The following is an 18,266-nucleotide window of genomic DNA, read 5'->3' on the forward strand; positions in this document are numbered from 1 at the left end:
TTTTGGAGGAAAGCTTGTAGTAACGGCGAAGGGTATCTCAGCCGGCGGAAAGACACGTTTAAAGAATTAAAGTATCTAATGCGAAAGAAAGGTCTTCGAAGCCGCCGTTTGAAAGCGAAGCATTGTCTGCTTAAGCCTGGCATTCAGTGGCCTCTTTCTCTCTTTCTCTCTCTCTCTCTTTCTTCTCGAGTATAAATTGCGAAAGGTAAGATAGTACGCAGGCTGGAGCCGGTGGAGGGAGAAATAAGAAATTAAGAGAGAGTCTTAGAAGAGAATAAAGCTAAGAATTAAGGCGGCAGAGAGGCTTGGCGGAGAGGAGTGGAAGAATCAGGGGAAGAGCGGAGAGAAAGAAAGCAGGAAGAACGAGAGAAGACGAAACGAACTGAAACCGCCGCTGGCGCTCGCTTTCGAGCTTAAGTCCTTCCAGAGATTCTTACTCGCGCGTCATTTAACAAAACAATTAGAAGTTAACCCCTTCCTTCGTTCATTCGTTCTTTTCTTTCGAATCTACGTCCCAAAATTAAGGAGGATTTCAACCCTTTTCAAGACTTCTCGATTTAGTATGAAATCTACCGAATTTTATGATCTATGATTTATAGATCGGAATACGTCGATATCGAGTGCTGAGATACTAACCGAGTTATACGTGCGTATATCGTGATGTACCGTGCGAATTTACCACTATAGTCCAAAAATTTACAGAGAATTTGCTAAAGAATAGATCTCTTTATCACTATTTCTTTCGGATTTTTCCAAGTAGAGACGGAATACCAATTAACTAAATTCGTGGTATCATACCAGATGGAAATTGGAAAGAAATTTGAGTCATTCTTTTTGAAATTCTCGCATGGATCAATTTTAATATAAACATCGTAAACAGTGTACCAAACAGAAAAAAATAAATGCGGAACGATAAACAATCTCGTGCGATGCAACGCGACGATTCTATTTAACTTGGAAATTTTAGACGTTAACATTTCTGGTTTACATGGAATATTTTATTTCTTGTAGAATCGTAGACGAGGGAGAGTTCATCAGAGAAAAAAGCAACGACTCCACTCATGAAATTACCGAGTATCATTTAGCGCGATGGTGGGAGGGGAACCATCTGCTTTTTCCCTCTTTCATGAAAAGTCTGCGACGGTAGCAGCGCGCCGCCATGAATTCCGTCTTTCACGGCGATAAATAAAAGTAAAGCGTAAAGCAAAGACATCCGGCGGCAACCGCCCCTCGTCTGGTTGAACTGTACGACCAGCGACTACCCCCGATCTCGTCGATACCAGACTGCATCGAGCCCCTCTTATACCCCATTGAAACCACTACCTCTTAGAACTATGACTGCTTCGCGTATCGAGCGTATAAAATAAATATACCATGTTTTTCCGTAGCGGCTACCGTCAAATGTGCATAATCTTCAAACGAAGGTGTATACAGGATCGCGATGTCGAAGGGGTTCGTTTCTTTATGGAGGGTCGAAGGGACTGGAAAAGATTTCTACCAATTATCAGAAACGCGCCTTTTGATCTGTTTGCATGTATGCGTTGATTTATAAAACTCTTACTCTTATTTGAAAAAAATCACCGGGGGGAAAAGATGTTCTGTCTACGTCTGTTTCAGCCTTCCCACGCCTCCGTCCGAGACGTTCCGTCCCTTTACTTTTATGCGCGGATACATCGAAGGGGTTCGTGCAAAACTTTCCTCCCGATTCCTTATTTGTCTGGCAATTATTTTTTTCAGGGAAAATTAGCGTGGACAAACTTGATGTCTCTTCCCTTTTCCACGGTTCTCGTTGATTTAACCGATTGCTAGTTTAGTCTTCTGGTAGCAAATACTTGCCTTTCAAAGTTCAACTTTTCTCTATGTGTGTACATAAACGATTTACACAATTTTATCTATGCATCGGACTACGATATTGATAAATGTACATAGTCGTTGGCATTAAACTCCGTAATTTCATTGCGAACCGAGATATTTGCCGTAGTCTGCAATCGCTGCTGAATATTAATTATAACAATCAATAATAAATACGTTCTAATACACACTAGCGATCAGAAGTATTAGAACACTCGTTCGTTAAATTCTTTAGGAAATTCTAAGAAATTTCACTTTATTTGTTATTTTACATTAAATATGTTGCAATTTTTAAGCAAGCATTTTTATTTAATCCGTTGATGAATAACTAAACGAAAATGCAAAAAAATGTTACATTTCAATGGGTTAGATGTTTCCATTCTTAGAACTCGACCAAATTTTTCTCCCACTATACACTAACATCTTTATCGCTTGCCTATACTCAAATCCCTCATCGCTGAACAATGCAGAACTTTACAGTACTAAATAACTAGAATTAATCTAGTTCTTTTTATTCCCTTCGATACAAAATATATACGTAAAGTAAAAAAGAAAATAATGAAATCACGCTGAATTTAATACTTATAGTCAATATTGTAAATACATATAGAGTACGTATTTCGTTGCATCTGAGAAATTAAGTAGAATTGGATTTAGGACACAAAGATTCCAAAAAAATTCTATTCTATTCTATTCTGTTCTGTCTATTATATGCTGTATCTTTCAGTGTATGAGTAGGCACAATGTAGTTGGATATTGGTTTACTGTTTTTCTGCAAGATTCGAAGGATTATGAAACCAAACGTAAACACAGTCAGGTATCGTGGAACGACCAGTCCGTACACAAAGTGAGTTTAGTGAAGCAGGATACGTTTATTAAGATAATAATAAAAATTTGTGTTATACCCGATCTTTGCGAACGACTTCAACAATTCGCGAGAAAACGTGGTCACGTCTTTATTGAAATCAGAGATGCTTCGAGAAATTTTCCTACACAGTAAGTAATTATAACAGAAAAAAGCTGTAATTTGGAATTGTTGACATACGAGTGTGTTTATACGGATTTTCTTTACATATTATTTTTATACTCCGTACCTTTGTCGTACTTTCTATAGGGAGTTCAGAGAAACAAAGTCTTAAATAATCGTGTCGAATGAGAATCATTATTGTTATACTATTTCCATTATTTCGTTAATTACAGTTTTACTTGTTTTGTTTTATATTCAGCGAACGAAAACCTTCCTACGACCCAATAACACTACAATGTTTTACTTTCATGTAAGCCTGAAATTCTTACTTGATTCAAATAATTTCCTCGTTGTAAATTAATTCTTCTATATGTTATTTTAGTCATTGTCTTGTCTTTGATATTTTTTCTTATTGAAACTAGAGTACGTAATATTTTATCATTGTTTCGTTACTATAGATATTGGTAAAGATGAAAAGTGTCTCATAGTATTGTATATAGCAAGTTTAATTGTTTTATACAAATCTGGAGGTTAAATCTTTAGATATTGAATATTAGTTAACTAGATACTTTATCGTATATGTATGTCACATATTATAACATATGTGTCTATACGTGACATAAAATTAAACGATAAGATTTGTTTAAAAAAAATTGCTTGTTTTTAAGAGAATCGCTAATTTGTTCAGAGAAATAGTAAAGATTAACGAGGGAGACGCGTTGAAAGAACGATTTATCAGGATCTGTGATTCATAAAAGGTTTGTAATTCTTAGTCGTGATCCACCTTTGCATTGAGTCCGATGGGAATACGTTGTAGGCGAGTGGTGTGAGTTTCCCTGAGTGGCTATTGTCATGTTAAGCGCTCGTCTTTCACCCCTGCCGTGGTTTCGTTAGGTCGAAGACTGTTATCTCATCAGTGCTTTTATGGAAAACCCTGCGTCGTATTTCCTTTAAAAAAGCAAACGGCGAACAAAGAGAAAGAAACTAAGGTTATTATAACATAAACTTCAAAGAATGAATTGATGTAGTCAAATTGTCGGTACGAGCATCCATGTAGCAGTCAAATGTAATATAACTCCGTATTATCAAGTATCGAAAGGGTTGATCAGCGTTAATATTGAACGATTCAAAACGTGGAATAAAAAAAAAAGAGAAAAAAATTCGAATCAATAGACATTCAACGATTACTTCGATTTGTTTTACGCAACAATTTCGGCCGAACAGAGCAATCACAACACCGAATTCCGTATGTTAGAAATATATTCCGCAATCCGTACGTTTCCTTTGATAAAACGCACGAAATCGCAGAGTAAAACGATAAAAATCAACGAATATATTTAATCGTACAACAACACGCACGGTATATTCAGTGGACTCTTGCCACAAGTGATCACCGGTCAAAGTTAGAGTCGCAGACGGACATTTACACACGTGAATACAGCGGCAACAACCGCGTTCGTATTTGAATGAATCCCGTGGAAGGGTCGAGGTCAACGAGAAGGGGACAAACCTATGGGATGGTCCACCGACGAAAGCCAGGAGCTTTTTAACCGACGGCTACACTACCCCCGATCGGCCGCTCCAGATTAATTTCATCATGAATGTTAGCCCAACACTTGAGATTCAACCGCAGCCAAACACGGTCCACGATACTCTATTAACAGTTTAAAGCGTATTACAGTCGCGACGCGAGCTTGTTTCGTCCGCGTATCACGAGCCTGGCCAAAGCTCGATGCTCGTGAAAAATGTTTTCAACAAATATGCTTTCAAAGAAATGTACCAGCTCGATTGAAACTTTTGCTCCGTCCGAGAAATCTGCTGCTCGTAACATTTACAGTCTTTTTTAACGTTACTAAACTGTATATATAAGATATTGAGATATCTATGTAGAATAGAATAGAATATGTAAATAAGATATTGAGATACCTACGTATAGTAGAATAGCGAAACTGACTGGAAAGATCACTTTGGTTCGGAATAAATTAGAACTGAACCGGTGCATGTAACTCTTTCGGAGCATACATCCATTTTAGAAGCTTTACGCTTTGAAACGTTGTGATAAACGTGAATCAATACTTTAATGTAACTTTAGTAACCATAAAATCGAAATATGCATATCTTCGGTATGACACTTGTGCATCGTTAATTGGCTACATTTCGTACGAAATTGAATTTTAGTTGCTGCAGAACTATTGTTCGATCACTCGCGGAGAGACGCGATCGCGAGGAAACACGTCAACGGGAGTCGTAAATTCCCGTTACGATTAGATAATCGACGCCACGAAATGATCGATCCCCTATTTCGGTTAGAATAATAGGGGTGGTTTAATTGAGTAGTTACACTGATTCAACAGGTATAACCTTATATTTATTTCAACAACTTTGTAGAGAAATGATTATCGCACTGATGCGAATGTACAAGTTAAGTAAGTAGTTGACTTGACCCTCCTAGTGTCGTAGGAGAAGTCGTTGACTTGACTTTCCTAATGTCGTAGGAGAAGTCGTTGACTTGACTTTCCTAATGTCGTAGGAAAAGTGAGTTAAAGTGACGATGCTGTATCGGAGGAAAGCTAGTCGTGGGTGTGTCTAACGCAAGGGATCATCGGATTTGTTGATGACAATTTTGGTTAGGAAGGTGAGGGCAGTAGACATTGCTTCTGATTGAGTAAAAGAAGGTTGGTGGACTAGGAAGGGCCTTAGCCGCCCTCGATAGAAAGTTGCTGGTGGGAAGCATCATACGTGAAAAAAAACTAACTTTCCCGTGTCAAACTGTAGTCGACAATACTCTTTAGGATATTTGTTGTTTCTAAAGGGATATTTGTTTGGTCTGAAGGACCTTAGCTAGTAAATTATTGAGATTTATGATGGGTCCTTGAGACTATTGAGGGTAGGCAGTGAGGACGAGCGGACATCTGGTTACCATCTTGCCCGCGGTGTGTGGCCTGGTCTAGGTAGAGTGTCGCCCGACGTAACAACTATATCGATATATACAAGGTAAAAGGTTTGATCACCTAAATGAAAATCGAAAGCCGTGAAAACGATATTATGAAGGATATATCGATTACGCGATCGTTAAAGTTTCAGAGGCGACGTGTTACCAGTTTTTTGCCCGGTTGACAGAGGCTGCCAATTAGGCGTGTCTGAAAGGTCGTAGCACTGGGTAAGCTCGTTTCTCGAAGACGGGGGCCTCGTTCGAGTTAAGAACTCGATGGAAGTGGAAAGAAGAAAGAAACAACGAGAGACCCGATACGTGGGATCTCTCTTTTGCCTCCTTTGCCTTTTTTCGGTGGAAATAAAACTGTTGTATCTACTAATAAAGGCGGAGTCTTACTTTTAAAAGCGCGTACCGCTGCTTCTCTTCTTCTTACCCGCTTCGTTCCTTCTCTCACCTTCGTCCTGCGTTAAAATAGGAGGGATTAGTTCCTATGGTAGCGCGGGGGCTTAAGCATTGATGAGGTTTTTAAATGGGTTCTCCTTTGACGATGGTAAGAGAGAGCGCAGAAGACGTGAACGGCCGACTGGCTGGGAAAAGGGGGACAGAGTGGGACGATATTTACCGGGAGATTAAAAAATCGGGGGAAAAATTAAGTGTTACGGGGGCACGCCCCCGACCAGGATTTAATTCTACGTAATCCTCTGCTAAGATCGCCGAACTGGCGATCCCTCCTCTAGTTCTGCCCCTCTCCAATTTTGAGACGGCCGTTCGTGATTTTCAACCCTCCTCGATAGTCTTTCTTTTTCCTACCCTTTTTTTTTTCATCTTACGCTGATCGTTCAAGATTATGCTTTCAGAAAGTTCTCGGTTAGATGCGCGTAAGGAAGTTGTGAAATGTTCAAACAGCTCCTAAAACGTTTCTCCCTGTACAATTTCTTTGTTTCGCTTAAGATATACGTTCCACTTGTTATTGGTACATTTTTGTACGCCACTTTGGTGGGTCGAGCGTATTTTTAAGTCGTGTTGTTATGTAATACAGTTTTTCTGACGAATATGCAATTTGCCACTATAATCGTCACGTCTATTTTATAAAAGAAGAGTGAAAAATTTAGTAGAAAGGTAGTAACAATTGCGAAAAACAAGGGAAAATACAATAATATACTAGATATAATCATGTACTAAATATAAAAATTAACTTTATAAAAGAACTATATTATTTGTAAGATGACCTAATCGTTATAAATACCTATCTCTCTATTCGTATGAGTTTGTGATTGCAATTTTTCGATTTTCCAATGTAAAATTCACAACAATAATTTTAATACTAATATATACAGTCGCGATATTGTATATAATTTGAATTAATATTACAGATGTATAAAAACAGTGTTCATTTGTTCTATAATTTTCTTTTATTTGTCATATCTTCATTCTCGGTGTTAATTAAAATCACTCTTGTGTACATAAAGTAAAAAATCTATCTGACCAAACATCACAGTATTGCATATGACTGTATCATAGAATTAACTGACACCATTCTTATGAACCTTTGTTAAATATTCGATTTATTTGGTACTAAATTACTGTGTGAACAATATCAATTTGTTTAAACAAATCAATAGCTTCCAGTAATCACACATATTTGCCTAGCTTATGTTAGTTTGCATACATAGGGTAGAAACTCATCTGCGGTAGTTTAGCAGTATGGTTGATGGAAAGTTCATTTTGGGAGGAGTTGAAGTTTGGCGACGTCGCGGGTCTTTTTCCCGGCTGCTTCCACTCAAATAATAATGTAGCTTAATTACACGAGGACAAGTCGATATGTTGGCGATACAAATATTTAGAGGGTGGACGAAGAGTAACCGTGGAACGATGTTATTAGTAAATTAACCAACATCAAAGAAAATGCGAGCGGTGGTCACTTACTCCGCTAATGGAAAGCCTGCATCCTCCTGTGTGAGATATCTATAGATGTACTTACATACGCGTGTATATAAATACATTTCTATATTTCAGTTATAATACTTGGAGCGTTGTGCGATCGTTATGAACGAGCATATTACCGTCTATGGCTCCTTGATGAGCATCCATCCAGAACTCCAAGCATACGTACACCAGTTATCTGATGCAACTTTATAACATTTATCCCTCTTCGTACTTATCTAGCAAATTGAATTTTCCTATTGTTTCAAACGTGCAGTTGTTTTTACTTATTCTTCGGTGTCGCTAAAACGATATTCATTTTGGATACTTATGTATGTTATCAAATAAATGACGAATGTTTTATTTGAATAAAAGGAAATCTTTTATAAGCCATGATAATTACTATGACAATTACATGTTATTCACAATCTTTCTACGTATGATAAAATCCTTTGAAATTGCCAATTAATATATGACAAATTCATGAAAGTGTAATTTAACGAAATGATCTACTTTTTTGTGTTCTTTCTGTATTATATATTCTGTTTTATAGTAAACAGGTACATACAACCCCCGTGACATAGAGATTAGCATCAATAAAAATTGACATTACTTTTGTCGAAAGCACCTGCGTGCTTCTAACTTGGTAACAGAGTTCGTCGTTCGAATTGCCAATCTCTTAGATAGTAATTACTTTGCATATTTTACTTTATACCCTTATGTCTCTACATACCAAATCTGTCATTATTAACTCTTAATTCCACGATTAGAAAAGTTTTCGTTTAAGGAACTACCCTAGAAAGAAGAAAGGAGGTAACTTAATGGCTAAAGGAATAAAAGATCTGTAACCTGTCATTTTCACGAGTTCGAAATGATATTTGGTAGTTTCATTGTTAAACGATTTCAATTATCTCTCAAAGCGAGAATTCCATGAAATTTTACCATTCATTTTTTTGTAGCGTGCTAGAGGCCGGTCCGATTCCCATTTCAGCAGCAGACAGATTCATTTATCATTAGAAAAGAGTGTCATTGGCTAAGAAAATGATGCATAACGCGGCTGACGAGAAGGTCGAGAAGTTGGAAGGGCCGTATATCCCTGGTCGGTCCTCTTGCCGATTTTCTGGCGTCTCCTATTCCTCCGTTACGCTGGGGTCTTAAGGGTGATTTCTTTTCGTTTCTGGCTCCGCCGGACTAAATTTTGCGCGTTAAGCCCTCGGTGTAATCCTGCCCTTAATATTCAAAAACGTGATCGCCCTGCCAAGCATCCCGAACGAAGGAACAGCCCTCGAAGAGTCGAGCACAGCTCGACCAACCGAACTGGCGAACGAGGGAAGCTTTTCATATGCTAATTGGCATTCGTCATTTTCTTATGGCAGCGACTTAAGTGTGCTTAAGCGTGCTAACTCCTTTCTGGAAGCGCTAGAGCTTGGCCAAGCTCGTGGAACCGGCCGATGCCATTTTAGAAATTGGACAGTTTCGGGATTCTCCTTGCCAACCCGCTGTTTCAGGCAACCCGGAATACCAAATTGAACGAATACGTTCTATAACATAGATTTTTCGTTCCCAGGCACCACAAACACCGGAATTGATGGCGTTGATATCCTTAATGTCCCAAGAATTCCAGATATTGTAGGGTTTCGGTGATTAATTAAACGTTCGTTCATTTTTATGCCATTTTAAATATGCAAGTTTATGTTAATGTATTCATCCGAAGAAATGAATTAATTTCAAACTTTCCAGTAATGAAAAGTTGTATGTGTCTGTGAATAACGTAAAGGAATTAGATGTAGCAATGTGTATTGATCTTTATTATCAGCCATCTTTTTATTTCGTCATATATTAATCTACCTATATAAAAAAAACTATTTAAATTGTTTGTATTTAAAGTTCACTTTCCTTAATCCTTTCTGTTGATTGATGTATCGAAGAAGGTCTTGTAGTTTCTAAATTCTTTAATAATCTTAAGAGCTGATAACTATGTTATCTTTAATTCGCAGAGTTATCATTTGTTCTAAGAACTAAGCAAGTAAAACATATGCTTTAGGATATAAATATCTGTAAACCGTGATTATTACCAGCGAGATATCGAAATATTCGCAGTGAGACACATTTTATATAAAAAAATTGAAAACATGTTGCCAAAACGTACGAAGTTTGCAATGATTTATACCACTTGATATAATAATTATGGTTAAGGAAATAAAATCAAATTCAGATATATTTGTATTCTGAAGCATCTATTTGATCTGCACGCTTTTCCCTTGCACGATTAATTGAAAAATAATTCTAATTAAAATAAGATGAAAAATATGAAAAAACAACCTACTTAATCCGTTTAATTTCAATCAGAAACTAAATCCACGTTATAAGTAACGTGATTGTCGAAGAACTACGTACGATTCATCGTTAATTTGTCAGAAAATTGCTCAATCAATCAATGATATTTTACAATGAAATTTCTCCAATCATGTAATAAGACTACTAAATATTATACGTGCGAACTCGTAATTGTGCAGATAAAGATTTTCGTCGATAAGATTTTTATCTATTACCTACATCGTTCACCCATTTAAATATTGAGTTTATGGATTATCACTTAACCGGCGATCGACATACGCATCTCATAAATATTTTTCCTGTCTGACTCGAGGTACGAGTATTACCGTCTCCTATTGTAGCACATGCGTATATTACACTCTACCTTTATCGAAAGATATCTGAGCAGCGTATCTGTAACAAGATAACGTGCGTCGACTAAAAGTGCCTCGCCTCTGGTCTCACGTTAGTAGGTTTGCGCTTTATTAACCCGTTTTCGTGAAACGAAACAAATCGTGCAATCGAACGTGATAAAACGACTCGAAACCCAGTTGTGATTGATGCCAACATGTGATTGCACATCGAGTTTTCGTGGTTACATCGATACAGACATCGGCGTGTTCATCAGTGCGTAAAAATAGAAGTTGTTGATCGATCGACTTCTCACAAAAGTAAGTTAACAAAGGCTACTGAAATGGTCAATAAAACTGAACTAGTTTTTGATATACGCGTCGTAAACGATAAATAATTTATATGTAAAATGCTGATTATACCGAATATGACGATTTTCCGGTACAGAGAATCTCAGTAAAAATTAAACTACGAGTTCTAAGAGACGTCACCAGGTGATTCATCGTGACGCATAAATCGCTAGACACGTGAAATACATTGCTAATTGAATTACAACTGGTGTTACACACACACACACACATATATATATATGTAGGTAATAGCAGAATTAATCATTAACCCATCAAAAATGACGAAATACGAACGAAATATTGTCATATTTTTACGCTTATAATTACTCGTTGTATTACTTTTGCTTAACATTTATTATATTACAAACTCGTGGAGTATGTAATTCAATATTGCTTTAATAGTCTTCAAAACCTACTGAAGTATGAAATATTTTAATTCTGCTAGCAGAGTACAATGTAGATATTTATTATATTTGTTATATCCAACCGGTAAATTTAATATCTATCTATTTTAAAAGAATATTGACACAAACATGTTATCGTACATGTTTGCAAGGAAAATTAAAAGTGGTATTTCAACATTAGCGGAGATTTAAAAATTCAGTAATAAATATATGTATATTTTCTTTATATAGCGTGACCAACTTTATTTATAATGTAAACAGAAGAAACGTAAAAACACCGCAAATACTTTATCAGTTGATCTTATTTTAAAGGAATGGCTATACATCTTCAAGAAGTGATGCGATCAGAAGTGGATGGTGGCCTTGCTGGTCCAGCTAATCCGATACCGAGTCAGTCGATAGATTGCGGTTGTGGACTACTACCATGTCCGAAATTAGCAAAATTTGCAACTCGCCGACTTTTCGTTAGCTTACTCTCATGGGTTGGCTTGATTCAAGCCGCTGCTTACGCGTATCTTTTCATAGCAGGACCTACGATCGGAAGAAGATTTCAATTTGATCCTTATGTAATGGGCATGTATTCCTAAAATTCCTATCATCGTACAAATGCTTTTCGCCACTAGATTTCAGATATTTGTTCAAATTCATATGTTTCTAAACATAATTAAAGAAATAGAATCTAAGCCGAGATTTATTTCATCTCTTAGACATTACAAAGAGTACACAATTTTGAATATTTTATATATTTTATATCTGTAAATGCATATAAATCCGGAGTCTATTCGTAACTATGACTAAGATTTTTATCGGCTTTTGTATATTATACCACAATTCTGTGAAATAAAGTTTCAAAAGTATTTTTAGTACGAACGTTAAGACAGAAATTTGAAGATCAACGATAATCACTAATTACTATCCTTGAATGTTGCAGAATGGGTACTTATAATATCTGATTTGACACCTTTCCTTCTTGGAGTAATCGTTGCATATTGGGGTGATAGAATTCACAGAGCTGCATGGATTGGCGGTATAGTTCTTTTGCAAAGCATTTCGTATTTTATTATGATAATTCCTCATCTGACGCATCAGACCAAAGTTATCGAAGAAACCGAAAACATGACACATATGTCGATATACGCAGGTGAATAATACATATTAATAATACATTTCTTATTCGATCGTTATCAATAGACTTATATATTCGTGAGTAAATTCATTTTCTTATACATTCACAAATACAATTAATTTCTCGTGTCAGTTAATAGAATAAGAAGCATTGAAGTTTCGATGGAAACACAATTTTTCTAAATCTGTTCCTCTTGTCGTGATTATAAATTATAATTTACACCTAGTAATAGAATATTGATGTATTACATAATGAAAGAAGAAAAGTATAATTTTTAACATATCATTTTACAGATGATAGTCGAGATCTGTGTTTCGACGCTTCTTCTAGGATTGTTGCAAAAGAGAGTCAGCCCTGTTATTTCACATTTTCAATGATCTTCGTTGTACAAATTATATCTGGTATTGCGAACATTGCGTACTTTGCGTTGGGTATATCCTATTTAGACGATAATACAAAGAAAAAACACATAGCTGCTTTCATTGGTGTTCTCATTTCTGCGAAGATTTTCGGTATTCTCCTAGGATCTATCTTGGCGTGGATTTGTCTCAGGTGAGCTAAATTTCTAATTTATATATATATCAGAAATATATATAATGTGCCTTATTAAAAATTCTATAAATAGCAAACTAACATTCAATTAGAAAAAACGACTTCAAATGTTCATAGAATTAACGAAAATTCATTCGAATAAAAATTATAAATGAAATGTATTACTTATGTTTCATTGTAATTTACGCAAATTCGATTATTTTATAACCTTTTAAAGGCAGATACCACTGTAAAGTTCTGCATATATAATATTCTAAAAGAAATATTGAAAGTTATTGCGCACCAATGTTCTGATAGAAGCCAGAATAACGACATCCAAAATTATTTTTTAATAAATCAAAATTTAAAATACTGATATAACTTACGCAAAACATATATTCAATGCTTTGTGAAAATTTTTATTCATACAGAGTCGACGCAGTGACTTTGAGCTTGATAAAGTCCTACAGAGAACAAATCGGCGCATGGTGGTTAGGGTTACCAATTCTAACGATACTACTCATAGTTCCTGGTTTGCTTCTTTCATGGTTCCCTCAAATGCTACCATCTGAGGTGATTATCTAATTATTTTTGCCTGTTTAATGATACTAAACACGTATCTATAAACCGATATTTCTTCTACTAGGTTGTCGAAAAAGCTGCTGCCTCGTTACTACATAGTTCCAACAATCAAAATCGAACATCTCGCAGATTGGTTAGCCGAAAAGTTGGTAATTCCAATTTCTGGCCATCGGTCGGTAGACTGTTCATTAATAAAACTTTGATTTGCCAAGTCGTTTCTTGTAGTCTTTACGTTATGGCGATTGTGCATTTCATTAGTTTTGAAAATCTCATTGCGCAATCAAGATTTCACGTACCGAAGCCAAGTGGGATGTTACTCGGCTTCGAGGATCCAGCTTCGTCAAGATTAATATTAAGTAGGATACGAATTACATCTCATACGAATTACATTTTGAGATATAATTTTGAGATATAACAATGTCGTACAACGTATGACTAAGTTAACGTATTACCTATTTTCAGATATCTTGAAACCTATTCTAGTCGCCTTGATCGTGATCGTTTCTGGCCTAGTTATTTCGAAGGCGAAACCTGGTGCTAAGTGTATCATTGGTTACAGTATCATCGTCGTACTTTTAGCATCTGTAATTATTTTCTCATTGTCTGCCTCAACTTGTGAGAAAAAGCCTATTGTTGGTACCACTAGAAACGGATCGTAAGTACATCATCAGCAAATGAAATAGAAAATTCAATAATTATTTTAGCCATTATTATTCAGTATATATTTTTTTTTAGTCTCGTCCTGTTGAAGTATTGTAACAGAAATTGTGGCTGTTCGTATGACGCTGATTTTCGTCCAGTCTGCGATAGCAAAGGCACCTTCGTCTTTTATAGTCCTTGTCACGCTGGATGCACTTCTTCCAAATTTATAAATGGCGTAACAATTTACAGTGGTTGCAGTTGCATAGAAGAAGAGATAGGAATGGAAGTGGAAGTGATCGATGGACCTTGCACTTCTACTAGTTGTCAAAATAATTGGATACTTTTCGAGGCAAGTATCTTGCTATTCCTTGAAATGTTATATATCTTTCCAATTTCTCTCGTTCTTTTTTTTTTTTTTTGTTCATCTTTTTTTCTAAACTACAATTTTTAATTTTCTAAATTTCGAAACCCTAGGATTTCATAAATTTAGCTCTTTAACATAGCAACGATTATAATTTAGTCAATGATAGTTTTCTTTCCTTTAGTCCGGAAATCTGTTGACGTGCATGTTAGTTGCATCAACTTTCGTGGGAGATATATTGATAATCTTGAGATCAGTAAACACGCAGGATAAGGCTATCAGCATAGGCTTGTGGATGTCGTGCTTGGCTATACTTGCGAATATTCCCGGAAAAATTCTTTACGATGTGATTGCAAATCTAACGTGCCGACATTGGGGAACTCAAAGATCTGTGTGCCATCTCCATGATGGCTTGAAGCTTGGCAACTATCTGTGTTACATGACAGGTTCACTATTAGCTCTGTCTGTCATATTGAAAACCCTAGTGTGGTTCTTCTGCAGAGACTTGGAGCTTTATATTCAGAAAGACGAAGAACCAGCAGCAGCGACTGAACTGAAAAAATTGATGCGCAATCCTGACGTTGCGTCTAGTCAACAAGTGGAACAAACTAAGCCTGTCCATGATAGTAAGTACATTGGCAACCGAGATTTATAGAACATCAGCCTTCTGAAGTATTTAATAATTAATAATTTAATAATTTAATAATTAAACTTGGAAAAAGTTTCAACTGAAATTAAGAATAACTGCCGTTTAACGCAAATCTATTATAATTCAAGATGTATTTAACTTGAAGCCATGATTGTTCAGAAAAATATTCCAAAGCTCTTACATATTATGATTAAATATTACGGAACGGAATTTTTCTTCGTATATATAATTTTATTTAAATTACATCGATACAATGTTATCTGATCTATCTTTCGTATGTAACGATATTTTTATCGTGTTGTAATTAAACAACTAAACAAGCCGTGAAATAATGCATAAACACTTTTGGAAAAAATAAACATAGAAGCATGTTACGAAAATCAGAAATGCAAGAAGAATTTCAACGACTGATTAGTTTGTCATAAGTCTAAAAATATATTATCGTGAACTTCGTAAATTTCAAAGACCCCAGTGAAGAAAGAAATAATAGCGAAAAGAAAGAATATTAATTAAATGCTTGGCATCCCTTTCATAACCGCAGTGTTAGAAAAATCGTAAATGAAATGTCGTATTGATGCAGCTTTTATCTTTACTAAGAAGTGGAACGATTAAATTAAAACCATCCTTTTTCAGATGACACGCCAGTTCGAGTAGATATCGCGAACGAGGAATTGAATATATCAACGAGGTCCCTAAATGAAAGTCTGTCAAAGAAGAATGAGGAAGAAGAGGAAGAAAAGAGCGAGGAAACAACTCTGAAGTATGGTCCCATCGGTCCTGGGGATCGTCGAACGGACTCAAAATCATCGCTGAATCAAACGACGCAAAATCGAAAGTCGATGATTCGAAACTTAGAGTCAGAGGACGAGTTAAGTTCTAGCGACGAAGAAAGTAAAAAAAAATCGAGTCCAAGGATAGCATACAAGCCGTTGAATCTCGATTCTGACGTGGAAAGTGATTTAAGCAGCGTGGAGCCAAGATCGCGGAAGCGTATTATGGGGAAGGACTACGATTCTGTTTATACCAGCGATCGCAGCTCTTCCGCGAAAAGCTCGCTCTTTAGACGTGAATTTCCTAATCCGGATAACTACGGGGATCCGAGACAAGCGAAACACATAGATGGTTCTTCGGAAACCAGCAGTTTCAAATTCTCGAGAAAGAGGCAAGACGTTGAGGTACAGAAGAAGGGAGATTTCAACGAAGTTGGTATACCAATAGTAGATGTTCCTGTTTCGCATGCTTCCGCGAAAGGTGTAAAATCACTTATTGATCGATATGAACTAAACGCTGAACAGCAAACCGAAGAAGGCGAAGAGTCTTTCAGATCAAGCGAAAACGGAACTCACTTGGAAAGTAAAATAGGGATCCCGCTAGTAGCTATGGCACCGAAAAGACCTCTCTCGAGGAGTCAATATTCATCAGGGTTCGGCAGCTTAACGGATGGTAAGATTCCTGAAAATCGATCCGAATCCCGCGAAAGCGTTAGCACAAAAGCATCTAGTAAGGGCAGTCTAGGAACACTGCGCACTGATCTCTGATGTACAACTATGTTACATATCAGTTCTCTATTTTAAAATTTTATACGAAAATCTATAAAAACACTTTATTTATTTAACACTTTCGGCTAGTTTTCTTTATCTGTAGAATCTTAATTCTATAATACACACAATTATTCATAAACCGTTAAAGCGTGAGCTACCACGTAAAAGTAAGTTCTTTAATCTTAATGAAATCATATGTTATGAAATCATATGTTGCAAAAAATTTGTTTCGCTGAATTGTAGTTTCGTAAAGTAACATATAACTAATTGAATCTTTGTAAAATAGAAGAAATGTAAGTAAATTAATTAAAACACTTCTAAGTACAGGTAAATAAGAATTAAAGAGAGTATTTTGCATATCAAAGATAGTTTTAAGTAAATAATTTTGCCTGAAATTTCAGAAAAATGCTCAAAAAATTATTAATATCATAAAAATACGTTTTTTTATGATTTTTGAAGACTAAATTCTTTGCATTTAAAGAAAAAGATGTAACTTAAGAATAATATAAAAATGTATAAAGTATCTCCTTCTATTAGAAGGAGCAAGTATAATGCGACGTGCAAAGATAAAATATAAATTTTTCCCAAACTTGCTTTCCAAATTTTTCAAGGTCAGTATTATTTATTAGCATGAAAGTATATTTTTTTAGGAAAAGAATATATTTTTCCTATTATATTGTATAAACATAAACTAGTACTAAAGTTCAATCATATCTAATTTTTTAAAACTATCTTGAACACCAAACAAGTGATCAAGTTTTTAAATAACATTAACAAAGGAGTAATTTTCGGATATTTAGAAAAATATGCAACTTATATTTTTTTATTGGTAATTATCTATATCGAAGGAATGAAAACAGTTCGCTATACAATACCATTATAACCACGACTGACCAAAACAGATATAGAAAGTACAAATTTACAGGTGATTGACAATAGTTTGAATTTGGAAAAAATTTTCAGTAAAAGAATATTAGCAATCTACAGACTATATCTATACTATAAAAAGATTTATAGGGAAAAAATATAGCAGTCAGAATTTCCATAAAATTCCAATTCAATTAAATCGATCGATTATTAATGTTTAGAGTATAATGAAAATTAGTGTTTAACTGTAGAACTCAAACGTAATTAACTCGATCTATTTCCACTGATAATGAATCGGCGAAGAAAAGTGGAGCGGTTAAGATAACATACGGTCAGTTATCCTAAAAGTATCGTTACTTTATTTTTAGTTTAATTCTTCTGTGGTATTAGATTTTTTAGTACTCGAGTGGAAATTTATATCTACTATCAAGCGAAATGATCAAGATTATTGAAAGTCGATAACAAATTTATGAAATATATTAAGTACAAGTTTTTTTCGTCTAAAAATATTAGATGAAATTCGTACTTCATTAGAATCTGTTAGAAAATAAATATTCTAGATTTATGTTCATGTAACACATCTGTTTCATATTAAAAAAAAGAACAAATTGGCATAACTAATCACTGATACGTATCAAGAAAGACTGTATGACCACAATTAATTTTATGTAACACTGCCAACGACGAACGAATTAAAATAAAATTAAAGAGTAATCGGAAAAATTAAATTGTTCATATATATGACGATGCATTTCATATATATTCATATAATTAATAATAATATCTAAAATTATAGTAATTTCTTTATTTAGAAATATTTTTATATAAACACTGTATAATATGTCCATTTTTATTTAATTTTATGTATTT

At 35.2% G+C, this 18,266-nt stretch overlaps 1 protein-coding gene across 1 annotated transcript; it reads left to right on the forward strand.

The window, feature by feature from the left end:
- The first annotated feature begins 2,698 nt into the window (after positions 1-2,698).
- Positions 2,699-16,605, forward strand: LOC138178742 (solute carrier organic anion transporter family member 1A5). The gene is made up of 10 exons (XM_069110946.1): positions 2,699-2,847; positions 11,410-11,670; positions 12,029-12,238; positions 12,517-12,775; positions 13,186-13,327; positions 13,401-13,692; positions 13,799-13,991; positions 14,072-14,327; positions 14,524-14,965; positions 15,622-16,605. Exons 1-10 carry the CDS (start codon positions 2,823-2,825, stop codon positions 16,524-16,526), a joined length of 2,985 nt encoding a protein of 994 aa, XP_068967047.1. The 5' UTR covers positions 2,699-2,822; the 3' UTR covers positions 16,527-16,605.
- The last annotated feature ends 1,661 nt before the right edge of the window (positions 16,606-18,266 follow it).

The sequence above is a fragment of the Bombus flavifrons genome, chromosome 4 (assembly GCF_040668555.2).
Source record: "Bombus flavifrons isolate JBK064 chromosome 4, iyBomFlav1_principal, whole genome shotgun sequence".
Taxonomy (NCBI): domain Eukaryota; kingdom Metazoa; phylum Arthropoda; class Insecta; order Hymenoptera; family Apidae; genus Bombus; species Bombus flavifrons.

Coding starts and splice junctions, on each gene's coding strand:
- LOC138178742 (XM_069110946.1), top strand. CDS start 2,823: ATGCTTCGAGAAATTTTCCTACACA. Junction 11,671..12,028: donor ATTTGATCCTTATGTAATGG/GCATGTATTCCT, acceptor TGAATGTTGCAG/AATGGGTACTTATAATATCT. Junction 14,328..14,523: donor ATAATTGGATACTTTTCGAG/GCAAGTATCTTG, acceptor TCTTTCCTTTAG/TCCGGAAATCTGTTGACGTG.